This window comes from Vigna radiata, chromosome 9 (genome assembly GCF_000741045.1).
Source record: "Vigna radiata var. radiata cultivar VC1973A chromosome 9, Vradiata_ver6, whole genome shotgun sequence".
Lineage (NCBI taxonomy): Eukaryota > Viridiplantae > Streptophyta > Magnoliopsida > Fabales > Fabaceae > Vigna > Vigna radiata.
This window is the reverse complement of record NC_028359.1, coordinates 2,222,415-2,238,534: the sequence shown is the minus strand read 5'-3', so window position 1 is coordinate 2,238,534 and position 16,120 is coordinate 2,222,415. Positions and strand designations below refer to the sequence as shown.

General features: G+C 29.2%; 1 protein-coding gene across 1 annotated transcript; it reads left to right on the top strand.

The window, feature by feature from the left end:
- The first annotated feature begins 1,631 nt into the window (after positions 1 to 1,631).
- Positions 1,632 to 15,817, top strand: LOC106773087. The gene is made up of 18 exons (XM_022786283.1): positions 1,632 to 1,905; positions 3,495 to 3,781; positions 3,877 to 4,117; positions 4,314 to 4,625; positions 4,739 to 4,824; positions 4,934 to 5,041; positions 5,126 to 5,427; positions 5,520 to 5,783; positions 5,881 to 6,634; positions 10,929 to 11,193; positions 12,457 to 12,746; positions 12,838 to 13,078; positions 13,273 to 13,584; positions 13,704 to 13,789; positions 13,888 to 13,995; positions 14,081 to 14,388; positions 14,499 to 14,762; positions 14,898 to 15,817. Exons 1-18 carry the CDS (start codon positions 1,674 to 1,676, stop codon positions 15,649 to 15,651), a joined length of 5,214 nt encoding a protein of 1,737 aa, XP_022642004.1. The 5' UTR covers positions 1,632 to 1,673; the 3' UTR covers positions 15,652 to 15,817.
- Positions 15,818 to 16,120: the final 303 nt, after the last annotated feature.

Genomic DNA, 16,120 nt, shown 5'->3' with positions numbered 1-16,120 from the left:
TTGAGATTAATATAATATATTTTTAATATTTATTTAATAATTTATATATCACGAATCAATTTATCTCAATAATTTACAAACAATAATTATATAGGTTATTTTAATTCAAAGATCTACATTTTTAAAGATAAAAATTTCTTTATCTATCATTCGTTTTTTATATAAATCTTCTTGTACTTATTTTCTCTGGCTAATTTCATCTCCTTTATTCACATTCATACTCTTCAATCACATCCATCATTTTCATTTATTTATACTTAATTTTTTCATTCACACCTAATTTATTCATGTTCACCTCCTTTAACACACTCATATATTCCATTTATACTCATCTACAACAATATTTGTTTATTTTTTATGATGTTTTTGTTGAAAATAGATGCATAGTACAATAAACTTTATTTTTAAAATTATTGTCATTATGTCAGATAAATTGAAATAAATTAAATAAATATTAAAAATATTTTTTATTTAGCATCGATTAAACTGATAGTAAATTAAATACATTTTTAAATAAAACAAGTAATAACGTGAATTTGGTCTACATTAAATGAATTTAATTAAAAATAAATTTAAAATTAATAATAAATTAACATTCATTTAACCCATGTTAAATATAGGGTCGACGTAAAAAAAAATCAACGTAGGGTTCAATAATTTTAGAATCTACCGGATGTACAAATCCTGCATTATCAACTAATTAGTTTTTGGCTTTTTGCCAACACTAAACATTAATTTCTTGTAATGATTTTATATATTTTAATTGTCTTTAATTTAGATTTTAATGTTTTAGTATTAGCTTTCCATTTTAATATAATGGTTAAGATTGATAATTCTGATATAATTACTCCTAAATAATTTATTTTAATCTTAGTATGTTTTATGTATGTAGTATCTCAAAAAAATTATATATATTTATTTTGGTACTCCTAAAATATTTACTAAATATTTGCCATTGGTTTGAAGTAGTCTTGTATATATAAATGTTATAACTATTTATAGTAACTTAAGTTTTGTTTACTTAATTACATGTCAAATTAACCACATAACCAACGTCACTAATTAAATTCCACATTTTACATTCTCTTCCTCTCACCTAAAGCCTTTTAATATACATTTCTTGTTGTGTATGTATGATTTGAAATTCTCTATGTTAACAATATATAAAAAAAATTCTGATAGAAAAAAATAGTTTACAATAAAAAAATCATAAAAAATATGAATTTTAAGGTAATATTGGAAAAGTCGATAAACTTACTGTATGAAATAAATTATAATTAAATTAAATGTAAAAACTCTTTATATGTATTATCCATACATTGAGTAAAAATTTAAAATAATTAAATTTGATCATGAAATTTATATTAGTTAAATGATCTTGAATTATTAGGTTACATGAAGTAAAAACACAGAAAAAGAAAGTGGTTTGAATTTTCTCCCGTTCATATTCCATGGTGTGTTTCCATTTGGTTTGAATCCATAGTCATAAATGCAGACACACGTTTGTGATCTACCTTTGTCCCTCCAAAATATATCAGTAAAGTATAGGTAATCCGGCATTGACTTGGAACACTGCACATTTGCCTATAAATAATTCCTTCTTCCTCTGCACAAGACACAGTTAGAAAACATCTCCGACCTAAGTGTGTGTCGTGTTTGAGAATCTAGGAAAAATGTTTGGGATATTGAACAGGGGTCACAAGATAAAGGGGACTGTGGTGTTGATGACGAAGAATGTGTTTGACTTCAATGAATTTGTGTCGAGTACGAGGGGTGGAATAGCTGGTGCTGCCGGAGGTCTCTTTGGTGCTGCCACTGACATTGTTGGAGGAATAGTTGATGGTGCCACTGCCATCTTCAGCCGCAACATTGCCATTCAGCTCATCAGTGCAACCAAAACTGATGGTTTCTTTCTCTCTCTATATATATATCTTCTACCTCTTTCAACATAAAAGGAAAATAATTTCTTTTAAGAACTTTTTTTTACACTATTTTGACAATACATACGCGATAGTTTTGTGATTGGTTCGTTTCAAATATTTTTTTAGAAATAAATTAAAACAGACCAATAAAATAGTAAGATGTGTTCTGTTGTTAAAAAAATTGTTAAAATATCATGATGCTTTAAATAACATACATGCAAATCACTTAATTAACCTAATCTTCTCCATCATCAAGTCAATGTCTACATTTCTTTAAAGGAAAAAATTCATTTAAGAATTTTTTTATAATTTTTTGATAACCCATACGTATATACGTATATGATAATTTATTATTGATTTGTTTTAAATATTTTTTTGAAAATAAATTTAAACATACCGATAAAATAATAACACGTGTCTTGTTATAAAAAAATATTAAAATATGAAGATGCTTTTTAAATAAGAAAACAAAAACTTATACTTTAGTTTTTTAACAAGTTATTAATCATATTGTGCATTGCTTTTTGTAATAATTAGCTTGAAAAAAATTGCTATTGATGATTGAAATATAGTATTAAAAATGTCAAAATGGATTTAACTTGTAAATACTGGTCAAGTTGGAGTAAAAACTCATATTTTTTTTTTTAAATATGGTTATCGGACTTAATTAAATTATTAGTTAATCGAGTTTGAATTAAATCGAACGTAGGTGGATAATAATTCTTCAACAATAATTTCATTTTATCATTTATTTTCATAAGTTTGTTTATCATAATCAATTTATTACTTTCTATTATAAAAGTTGATAATTTGATCTTTTTTCTCATACGTTAATACTTTAATTTTCAACTATTGCCCTTATAATACTATGTGATAAAATAGGTGAATATTTTGGTTTTATTGTTGTAAAAAAAATTGAATCATTTTGATTGCATTGCAATAAATATATAAAATAAATTAAAAAATATAAAATATTTAGGTAAGTAAATCCACTTAATTTATGATAGATTGAGTTATGATTACAAAATTTTTCACTTACAGATAAAATTTAACCGAACTAAATCAACTCAATTTTAGTTGAACATATGATTTGGATTAACTTGTTTTGACATCCATTTAATATAAATATAATTTATACAAATAATTATTAGATTATTTTGAATACACCATTTCTCTAGAAAAACCTTCTATTACAACTATTTTGAATGTTAGCTTATGTAGTAAAAAACAACGATTATGATTTGAAACTCAATTTGTATTTAAATAGACTACATTTTTTCTAAAAAAACCGTAATCTATATAAAACTTCGGTTTCTCTACGTAAGTGTAGCCTATTACTATTTAAAAATAAATAAAATATTATATAGATAATAAGTATACTTTTATCATTGTTTCTCATGAAAATACTCTTTTGAAAATAATTACGTAAAAAAAAAGTAAAAAATAACTGAAAGTACACATTCAAAACCTGTATTTTTTTGTATCAGATAAACTAATATATGCCATTATATATGAATAACGGTTGATCAGAAGCTGAATTTGAAGTGTTGTTTATCTGTATTGTTTTTGTAGGGCTTGGAAATGGAAAGGTTGGAAAACAAACCTTTTTGGAGAAGCATCTTCCTTCGTTACCAAACTTGGGAGATAGACAAGATGCATTCAATGTTTATTTTGAATGGGATGAGAGTTTTGGAATTCCAGGAGCATTTTACATCAAAAACTTTATGCAATCTGAGTTTTTTCTTGTCAGTCTCACTCTTGAAGACATTCCAAATCATGGAACCATTCGCTTTGTTTGCAACTCATGGGTTTATAACGCTAAATCTTACCAAAAGGATCGCATTTTCTTTGTTAACAAGGTAAGATAAATTATTCTTTTTACACCCAGAAAGTTTTTTTATAAAAAATTACACTTTTATTTCTCGAATGAAAAACATCTTTGAATGTGTTGCAGACATATCTTCCAAATGAAACTCCAACTTCACTGGTAAAGTACAGAAAAGATGAACTGGACAATCTTAGAGGAGATGGAAAAGGGGAGCGCAAGGAATATGACAGAATCTATGACTATGATGTTTACAATGATTTGGGCAACCCAGACAATAACAAGAGTCTAGCTCGTCCTGTTCTTGGAGGGTCTAGTGATTTTCCATACCCTCGCAGGGGAAGAACTGGTAGAAAATCAACAAGAACAGGTTAGGATTCTACTTTCTATTTTAAGTAATCAATTCCAGTTTCCAACACATGCAATGAGATTCTTGTTAGTGCTTACCCAAATGTTTCATATGTTTTTGGTAACATAGAGACATAGAAAACTCATTTTGTTTTGAAAGTGTGATGATGGGTCTGGATGATACTGCACTAATGACAATTTTGTTTAACTTTGAATAGACCGTAACAGTGAGGTACCAACCAGTGACACCTACATTCCAAGAGATGAAAACTTTGGTCATTTGAAGTCGTCAGACTTTCTTACATATGCAATAAAGTCCTTAACTCAAAACGTGCTACCTACATTTCAAAAAGCATTCGGTTTCAACAATGAGTTTGATACATTTGAAGACGTGCGTGGACTCTTTGAAGGTGGAGTTTACCTCCCTACAGATGTAATCAGCAAAATTAGCCCCATACCAGTGCTGAAGGAAATCTTCCGCACTGATGGTGAGCAAGTTCTCAAGTTTCCACCACCTCATGTCATCAGAGGTATTGTTTATACATATGCTTATTACATTACATAACTTAAGTAGAATCAATACTTTACATTTTTTTCTCTGTCGTGTTCAATGTTTCTGTGTTTTCCAAATGATTTGGAGCAGTTAGTAAGTCTGCATGGATGACTGATGAAGAATTTGGAAGAGAGATGTTGGCTGGTGTAAATCCTTGCCTAATTCAATGCCTTCAAGTAAGCAGTGCTTTGTTGTTTATTTAGTAACTAAGAACAAATTTGGTGTCTCTGTCGGATTATATATTCATTGAATCAATCATTGTTGATATTATTAACAAAATGGTAGGAGTTCCCTCCAAAAAGCAAGTTAGATGTTACAAGCTATGGTGATCAAACTAGTACAATAACTAAAGAACACTTGGAGATCAACCTTGGTGGACTCACTGTGGAACAGGCGAGTGATATAAAAATCATAACAAAATGACACATCAATACCAAATTAATCGTGACAAAATGATTGATTATGTTTGTGCAACAGGCACTGAAGGGTAACAGATTGTTCTTATTAGATCATCATGATGCATTCATACCATATTTAGAAAGGATCAATGACCTTCCCACTGCAAAGTGTTATGCCACAAGAACTATACTTTTCTTGAAAGATGACAACACATTGAAGCCACTGGCCATTGAATTAAGTTTGCCAAATCCTGGGGGAAATGGTGCCAATAGTAGAGTCATCTTGCCTGCAGAACAAGGTGCCGAAAGCACAATTTGGCTACTTGCAAAGGCTTATGTTGTTGTAAATGACGCCTGCTACCATCAACTCATGAGCCATTGGTATTGAAATTGAAAATTCTACCACAGTCATCACAAACAAACTTATCTATTTTGAATCTGTGAAGTGATTTTTTATTTGTTGGCGATCTCAGGTTGAATACTCATGCCGTGATGGAGCCGTTTGTGATAGCAACAAACAGACAATTGAGTGTGCTCCACCCTATTTATAAACTCTTATTGCCTCATTATCGTGACACTATGAATATCAATGCCCTTGCACGACAATCGCTCATCAACGCAGGTGGCGTTATTGAGCGATCGTTTTTGCCTGGCAAATTTGCTGTAGAGATGTCTTCAGCAGTTTACAAGAACTGGGTTTTCACTGATCAAGCCCTTCCAGCAGATCTTATCAAGAGGTAATGTTCATACACATATAGATTGCTATAAAGTTTTCAAGTTAAAAGTTTCATTTTTTTGATACCAAGTCCTTTGTATTATTCATCCTTGATTCAGAGGAATGGCAGTTGAGGATCCATCCTCTCCCTATGGCCTCCGGCTTGTGGTTGAGGACTACCCTTATGCTGTTGATGGACTAGAAATATGGGATACTATTCAAACTTGGGTTAAAGACTATGTCTCCCTGTATTATCCCACAAATGATGCAGTTAAGAAAGACACTGAACTCCAAGCTTGGTGGAAGGAAGCTGTTGAGAAAGGTCATGGTGACTTGAAAGATAAGCCATGGTGGCCAAAGTTGAACACTCCTCAAGATTTGATTCACACTTGCTCCATTATTATATGGATTGCTTCAGCTCTTCATGCAGCTGTGAATTTTGGACAATATCCTTACGGAGGATTCATCCTAAACCGGCCTACTATAACCAGAAGATTGCTGCCTGATCCAGGAACCAAAGAATATGATGAGCTGACCAAAAATTATCAAAAGGCTTACTTGAGAACAGTTACAGGGAAGGTTGAGGCCCTTGTGGATCTTTCAGTGATAGAGATATTATCAAGACATGCTTCTGATGAGGTGTACCTTGGACAGAGGGACAATCCAAATTGGACTGATGACAAAAAAGCACTTCAAGCTTTTGAAAAGTTTGGAGAAAAGCTGAAGGTAATTGAAGATAAAATCATGGAGAGGAACAAAGATTCAAGTCTTAGAAACCGTAATGGACCAGTTCAGATGCCTTACACTTTGCTTGTTCCTAGCTGTGAAGATGAAGGTCTCACTTTCAGAGGAATTCCCAACAGTATCTCTATCTAATGACTATGTCTGCGTGTTGTTCTCTTTCGTTAATAAGAAATAAATTGCAAGCTTGTCTAGCTGTGCATGACTGTCTTCTACATATATTCATTAAGTGCTGTATCGGGTTTTATCAGTTTTAGTATTTGGTACTGTCATTATTCAGTTCCTACATGTTGCAAGTTTCTTATCCTACCTATGAATATGAAAGATTATATGATTGGGGTTTTCATTGTATTTTTATAATTTCAATCAAGTATAAATTTTCTGTGTTGTTTTTTGTTTTCTTTGAAATAGTTTGTCCTATTAATTTCCTGTTTAAAATTTCATTTTAGTTAAAAAAATAAATTTCTTATATAAATTTCTTTGAAACTGTTACATTATAACTTTTCCTCACAAATTTTGTTCATGTTGCTTTATCAACAAAGGTTTTTTGTCTTTCGATAATTAACAAAAGCTTTTGTTAAACGAATAAGATTGAATTTTATACCTAAATTTGTAATTAAAGTAACCAACTCTAAATAAATGATTCAATTAATAACTGAACTATTTAATTATGTTGATAATATGTCATTCAAATATCTTTGATATATTCTTCAAATATGTTGTAATTTTCACTTGTTCTTTAAAATATTTCAAAATAAAATTAAATACTTATTTTTTCAAAATTATTTAAAAAACATTATTCAAAAAGATAATAATAAAACATATTAATAAAAAATAAAAATAAACAAAATAAAAACATGATTTCTTTATTTAAAACAAACTAAAGTAATAAAAAGTGTCTCTTGGCATTGCAAAATTTAAACATTTTATTTAATATTTTTTGCCTTTTTTTATTTATTTTATGTTACCACAAATTAAAATTTGAGAATTCGCTAAGCAATTTGGATCAGTTGTGAGCAAAAAATAAATGTCACTTTACATAAAGATAAAAATACTTGTTAGATTGTGGTTCCTTTTAAGAAAAACCCAAATGAAGTTTTGATAAAATGCAATTTGGTTATATATATAGGATATAATCTTTTAGTGATACATTTTTTTTTTCCAATGAATTGGTTTTCTAAATCAATTAAAAACTAAAATTTTACACATGGAAAGTGTTTTACTCTGTCTCAAAATTAAGGATAACTAGGTCAATCTGTGTAAAGTTCTACGTACATAGGTCACGTTTTAAATGAATTCCATTCATAAATTAATAACATTTTTATGCATCTATATTAAATTAAAATTATAAAAGTTAGATAAAAATATTTTCTTAGTATAAAACAGCATCTGCAAATACACTGATAATGTCGACAAATTCTGCTGGTTCAACGGACTAATTGTAAATTAAATATAATTATGAATTTTTTTTAGAAATGTAGCTGTTATTTGTTTTTCTAATGAATTAAATTACATTACACATTACTAAAGTCAAAAAATAAAAAACTCGACAGAAACTAATGAAGAAATTAATGCGCATGGAGTTCAACATTGAATTATTGCACGTGGATGCATAGGAAGGGTGATAATGTTATGACTTTTCAGCACAATAATAATAGTATTTTAAGTACTAGAAACGCTTAGAGCTTATAGATACTATTCAACCATGACTAGTGATATAATTTTTTTTTGTTTTTTATAATACAAATATTAGTTCATTTTATACTATAATCTTGATATATTTTTTTAATGTAACTAATGAAAATATGTCCTAATTAACAAAAATTTAAAAGAAATTTGAGAGAGAATGAAGGATCTTCAATAAATAAAGATAAACTAAATTATATGAATTACTGTTAAATATTTATATGAGTTTGAGTTTTACATTAATTTAGTATATATTTTTTTTATAAATTTATTATTTTAACATTGAAGGTAGTGTTATAATTCTTTATATAGGTTGACTTATGATTTATAAATACTGAATTTTTTTCAATGTATTATCTTAAAAGACTTAATAGAGATATTAGAATCGATAACTTGTCTTATTATAACGGATGCAGAGGTTAATATTAAAGAAGAATATTAATATGAAAGATAATTACATTTATTTAAGAGGAAGATACTCACGTTTAAGTGTCAATTTATCATATTCATTATATATGAATGAGTTGAATAAAATATGAGAAAAAAAATTATTACCTTAACATTTAGATTAAAACTACCATCATAATATTTTATATGTATTGATTCATCAGTATTAAATCCTCTCCATATATCTTAAATTTATATGTGTTGATTCATAATTTAGGTTTGTTACTTAAATGTTATGAAATCTCTTTCTTCTTAAATTAGCTTATGTTTTATAATATTCTTAAACTACTTGTATCTTCTAAAGTAATTTCGATATATGTTTAATTAATTCATTTGTCTTGAATTTTAATTTCCTATTTAAATGTATAATGTAATTTTATCCTTGAAAATATTTATAGTTTCTATTTTATAACTCTCTTAAATCTTAAAAAATGTAAAGAAATACTTTTTTTTTCTATAAATATAAACTATAAATCAACAAGAAGTCTATGAGTGGGAAATCGACTCAAGATACCATTCATAATAACAAAAATAAATTATTTTTTTCTATGACAATTTATGATTAATGTAAAATACTTGTGAATCATATCACTTTAAAATATTCTAAATACTCGTGCTATAATAAAAAAATATTAAAAAATTAATTAAAATATTATAGGAAAGTTATACCAGCTTTAATTCTAATACAGGGACAATGACCCACTTTTTCTTCTGATTTTTATTTCCGTAGTTAATAAAGCTGCGTGCAGCGAATCCATTTCATCAACTTTTGTCTTTATTCCTTACCATTTTAACACTACTTTCAAAAACATGGAAATTATTCATTGGTGGAAATAAACAAACAGTACAAAGTACTTTTTTTTTCTGACACTTGAGGAGAAAAATAAAAAAATAAAACTATATTTTTAACAATTTAAATATCCTCACAAAAAATCAAATTACAAAAAACTAACTAAAATAAAAATCTAATTAAACACGTGAAAAAATAAAGACCACGAAAAAAAAAAGATAATCCTAAAAATATCAGCTTTTGTGGAAAGTAAAGAGACCTCGAGTTCCGCATGAGAAATATAATATTATATTTTATTTAGAAGTAGATAAAGTAATCAATGTGATTTTAGGGTTGCGTTGTTAGGGGAAACAACCATGTTCAAACAAAGCATGCTGCACACTAGTGATGAAAATAAATTATATTTTATTAGAAAATTACGTCAATTAATTCCATTTGTTTATAACTTATGATTTATAATTTTACATTAACAAACATTTTTTGAATACGTCATAATGTATATTATGATTTATAATATACATTTTTAAAGTGGTTGATATATTATAATTTAAATAGAAACTATTATGACAGACATGAAGAATAGTATATATATATATATATATATATATATATATATATATATATATATATATATGAATATATATATATATATATATATATATATATATATATATATATATATATATATATTTGAATATAAGATTTGGAATAATGAGAAATGTAAATTAGATTAATTAGGAATATGTTAATGATTTAAATGTTGTTTTGAATATATTAGAATATATTTTGTTGTTAATATTTTTCTCTAAAAATGTAAGATAATGTTCCTCAACGTGGTCACTTATCACTTAAGTAATATTTAAAAGGTGTATAATAGTTAACTTTGTTGTTAATCATCGTTTGATACATAATTTAAACGTATAAATGATAAGGAAGGAAGATTGTATAATATCCCATTATTCGTGTCATTAGTAAGATTTCCTTGGATTAAAAAAAAGTATATTGTTTCGAATGAATTAATATTTAAATAAAAATAAATATAAAAAAGTATAAAAGATCGTACAAATTCTTATTTACATTTGTAAGGAAGAAAAACTCATATTTAATTTCTATTATATTAAAATTTCATTGAAAAATGAAAATGAAATGATCACGTGTCCTACTCAAGATAAGAAACATAGACAATGCAAAAAAAACCAATAGTCTGAGTTCACGTACAATATAAATTGTAGGGAATTTTGTTTCTTCATCTTGTCCATTTCTATTTAATATAACATTCAAATTTACACTTAAAATTTAAAAAGAAAAAAAAAAACTTGTTTTTGTTTGTCGATGTTCTTTCCACCTCATGATCCACGAAAAATCACTGTAGGGAATAGTTTGTCATGTCATGTATGAGTGTCGGCCCTAGAAGAAATTATGAAGCAATGGCAAGTGATCACACTCCAATATTTACAGTAGCAATGACGTGATATTGATCTATAAAAAGGGTGATGATGAGAGGGTAGAAAGCAGAAAGAAGGCAGAAAGATGGTGTTTGGAATCTTAGGAGGAAATAGTGATGAGATAAAGGGGACAGTGGTGTTGATGAGCAAGAATGTGTTGGACTTCAATGAGATAGTTTCTACTGCTAATGGTGGAGTTGGTGGTATTGTTGGTGGCATCTTTGGAACTGCAACCAAAGTAGTTGGAGGAATAGCTGATACTGCCACCTCCATCTTCAGCCGCAACATTGCCATACAGTTGATCAGTGCCACCAAGACCGATGGTTTCTTTCTTCTTCTTTTTTCTTCTGCTAAACATCTAATTAAGTCTGTCAAATAAACATCAATATCTGTCATACTATTCTTACTCGTTAAGATAATTAAGTGTATCAAATAAATGTCAATGTCTGACATATTAGTCTTACTCGTTAAGATAACTTCTTCTCATGCTACATATATGCACTTATATATTTCTCACTGCATATCAGTATTAAACTCATAGTAACTATCACTATACAAAAGTGTCTTTTTATAAAGTTTCCAAAATATATGAATGAGTGTTAATATCTTATAACCTAGTTTTATAAAATTAAATTAAAATTAAAATTTACTTTCATAATAATTTTACTGTTTTGAAGTAGATTGAAGTATAAATAATAGGATGTCCAAGAAAGTAAAGAAAAAAGAGTTTTTTTTTTTTTTTTTTTTTTTTTTTTTTTTTTTTATTGGTGTAAATCTTTCATGTATTTAAGCATGATGTTAATAATATATTTTCGATTGCATCACGATTTAGAAAGAGAATTTTATTATTACTTTAGTTTGGAGGAGTTAGATAGCTACAAAATATAGTAATTAATACGATAAATGATATGATACATCATGAACATTATAATTTGTACAAAACAACTTACGAGTTTAATGAGAGTGTTTATTAGTTTTAATCAGTAGGGAGTTTCGTGAAGATATTGTTATTTTGGAGAAAAATTTTATATAATTGTTAATTTAAATGAATAAAATTGACTCGGATATATAATTTTCCTATTCTATTTATAATTATAGTTGTAATAATGTCATACCTTGTTCATATTTGATAAATAAACATTGAAATAAATATATATAATAATATTGTTTACTTATAATAATAATTTTAAAAATGACATTAATATTACCTCTTTATAGTTAATGACATGAAAACATTTTATATATATATATATATATATAAATTAAATATATTTTTTAACTCTATTACTCCATGCATTAAATTTAGGGTTTGCAAGATAGTAAATAATTAATTATCATTTCTGCAAATTTGGATTATATTAAATTATAGTAAAATTTATAGATTATGTATTTGTTTTGTATATTTAAAATGTACTAATTATAAATTATTACATAAACAGTTATAAAAAGAAAATTGTTAAAATTAAATTTTCGTAAAATTTTTTAAGAATAATTTTAACTATGATTGTGAATTTTTTTAAAAAAGCAATTTTGAATTTTAATTCAAAAAAAGTATGAGTTTTTATTTGTTGGTACTGATTTTTCAGGGCTTGGAAATGGAAAGGTTGGAAAGCTAACTTATTTGAATAATCATCTTCCTACCTTACCAACCTTGGGAGATAGACAAAATGCATTCAGTGTTAACTTTGAATGGGATGAGAGTTTTGGAATTCCAGGAGCATTTTACATAAAAAATTATTTGCAATCTGGTGAGTTTTTTCTAGTGAGTCTCACTCTTGAAGATATTCCAAATCATGGAACCATTCACTTTGTTTGCAACTCATGGGTCTACAACTCAAAAGAGTACAAAAAGGACCGTCTTTTCTTTGTCAACAAGGTAACTAACATGAAATTCATGTACTACTTTCCTAAACTTTCACATGATTTAGCCTATTTTAATGAAGAAGTTCATTATAAATATGTTGCAGACTTATGTTCCAAGTGAAACTCCAACTCCACTAGTTAAGTACAGAAAAGAAGAATTGGAAAACCTAAGAGGGGATGGAACCGGGCAGCGTAAGGAATCTGATAGGATATATGATTATGATGTGTATAATGATTTGGGCAACCCAGACAAGAGTGCAGATCTTGCTCGTCCTGTTCTTGGAGGTTCCAGTGCCTATCCATACCCTCGCAGAGGAAGAACTGGCAGAAAACCAACAAAAAGAGGTTAAGATTTAATTTTTCTGTCTTAAATAATCAATTACAATTCATGGTGATCAAGTAACTTGTATCAATGTCTGCATCTGCTTGTGTTACTAAAGTTTTTCTTATTTAATCATGTTTTATGCATTATAACTTAGAAATTTATTTTCTTTTTGAAAGTGAAATTACTGATTTCACTTTTATCTGATGATGAACAGACCCTAAGAGTGAGTCTCCGGCCAGCGACACTTACATTCCAAGAGATGAAAACTTTGGTCATTTGAAGTCATCAGACTTTCTTACGTATGGGATAAAGTCCTTGGCTCAGAATGTCTTACCTCAATTTCAATCTGCATTTGGTTTGAATGCGGAGTTTGATAAGTTTGATGATGTTCGTGGACTCTTTGAAGGTGGACTTTCTCTTCCTACAGATGTGATCAGCAAAATTAGCCCCATACCAGTGATAAAGGAAATTTTCCGCACTGATGGTGAACAAGTCCTCAAGTTTCCACCACCCCATGTCATCAGAGGTATTGCTTGTTTATGTGTCACACACACATATATATATATATATATATCTCACTCAACTGCTAGCACTCCTTTTTTATCATATTTAAAATTTCTGTGTTTTCTATATTATTTGGAGCAGTTAGTAAGTCTGCATGGATGACTGATGATGAATTTGGAAGAGAGATGCTTGCTGGTGTTAATCCTGGCCTAATTCAACGCCTTCAAGTATATAATGCTTTATTGTTTAGTAATTTAGCATGATTTGGTTTCATGTTGAATTATGTCATCTTAATTTACTCACAATGTTATTTGATGAATGACAGGAGTTCCCTCCAAAAAGCAAGCTAGATGCTTCTGTGTATGGTGATCAAACTAGCACAATCACCAAAGAACATTTGGAGAACAACCTTGGTGGACTCACCGTGGATGAGGTGAATACTAATCCTATGAAAAAATGGCACCTGAATATCCATTTAACCCTGACACCGAATGATTATAATGATATTTGTTCAACAGGCTTTGAATGTTGACCGATTGTTCATATTAGATCACCATGATGCATTTTTGCCATATCTGAGGAAGATCAATGACCTACCCACTGCAAAGTCTTATGCCACAAGGACAATTCTTTTCTTGAAAGATGATGGCACATTGAAGCCTTTGGCTATTGAATTAAGTCTACCACATCCTAGGGGAGATGAGTTTGGTGCTGTTAGCAGAGTTATCCTACCTGCAGACGAAGGCGCTGAAAGCACAATTTGGCTACTGGCTAAGGCTTATGTTGTTGTAAATGACTCTTGCTATCACCAACTCATGAGCCACTGGTATGTGCAAATTCTCCCATTTGCATCCCTTATCACAACCAAACTATTAATTTTCTGAATATATTAAGCGATTCTTGTTTTATCTGGTTTGCCATATCATGGCATCACAGGTTAAATACTCATGCCACAATTGAGCCATTTGTCATAGCAACAAATAGGCATCTCAGTGTGCTCCACCCTATTCATAAACTCTTGCTGCCTCACTATCGTGACACCATGAATATCAATGCACTTGCACGACAATCACTCATCAATGCAGGTGGTATTATTGAGCAATCATTTTTGCCCGGGCCATTCGCTGTGGAGATGTCTTCAGCAGTTTACAAAAGTTGGGTTTTCACTGATCAGGCTCTTCCTGCTGATCTTCTTAAGAGGTGATACTTATACACTAATAGATTACTATAAAACTTTGAAGTTAATATTGTTCACTTATTTCATACCAACGTTGTGTGTAAGTTCAATCTATTTTCTCATAAACTTTTAGTAAATATTAAAATATCTTGATTCAGAGGAATGGCAATTGAGGATCCATCTTCTCCCCATGGCCTTCGTCTTGTGATAGATGACTACCCTTATGCTGTTGATGGACTAGAGATATGGAGTGCTATCCAGTCATGGGTTAAAGACTATGTTTCAATTTACTATGCCACAGATGATGCAATTAAGAAAGACACAGAACTCCAAACATGGTGGAAGGAAGCTGTTGAGAAGGGTCACGGTGATTTGAAAGATAAGCCATGGTGGCCTAAGTTGAACACTATTCAAGATCTGATTAACATTTCCAGCATTATCATATGGATTGCTTCAGCTCTCCATGCAGCTGTTAATTTTGGACAGTACCCTTATGGAGGGTACATCCTAAACCGTCCAACTTTAACCAGAAGATTGCTCCCAGAGCCAGGAACCAAAGAATATGATGAGCTGAGCAGCAATTATCAAAAGGCTTATCTGAGAACAATTACAGGAAAATATGAGGCCCTTGTGGACCTTTCAGTGATAGAGATATTATCAAGACATGCTTCTGATGAGGTGTACCTTGGACAGAGGGACAATCCAAATTGGACTGATGACACAAAGGCTCTTCAAGCTTTCCAAAAGTTTGGAAACAAGCTGAAGGAGATTGAGAGTAAAATCTCAGCAAGGAACAACAATTCAAGTCTTAGAAACCGTGTTGGACCGGTTCAGGTGCCTTACACTGTGCTTCTTCCAACCAGTGAAGAAGGTCTTACTTTCAGAGGAATTCCCAACAGCATCTCTATTTAAGGAGTGTTCGTGTGTGGTTTAATTTCTGTTTAATGCCAAATAATTATGCTTCCTTGTCTCTGCATAAATGTGTTGTCTATGCTTATGTTATGTGGTTTTCCATTGAATAAAAGTGGTATAATTTTGTGTTAACTATTGGGTTCCTATATCATAACTTGTAGATACCACGGATTCTGAATACCAAATCTAATTTCCCTTTACCACATGAACCTCTTTTAAATATGACCTTGAATTATATAATTAATTAGCATAAGTTTTTTTTTTTTTCATTCAAAAAATTAATTTATGATTATATTCATTAAACTTCACATCACAATCCAGAAGTCATAAAAAGCTTTCAAATTGCTAAATCCGAAAGTATTATTGGTCCATCAACTTAGAGATGATCACAAATGGAAAATCAAAGACTAACATATAGATAAGTAAATAAGATATTTGTTAATATTTTTAGGTTTAAATCTTTAAATCC

Excerpts from the sequence above, each read along its gene's own strand:
- LOC106773087 (XM_022786283.1), top strand. The coding sequence starts at position 1,674 with ATGTTTGGGATATTGAACAGGGGTCACAAGATAAAGGGGACTGTGGTG. Across the intron at positions 3,782-3,876 it reads GCATTTTCTTTGTTAACAAG|ACATATCTTCCAAATGAAAC; the intron begins GTAAGATAAATT and ends AATGTGTTGCAG. Across the intron at positions 6,635-10,928 it reads TTCCCAACAGTATCTCTATC|GGTAGAAAGCAGAAAGAAGG; the intron begins TAATGACTATGT and ends TGATGATGAGAG.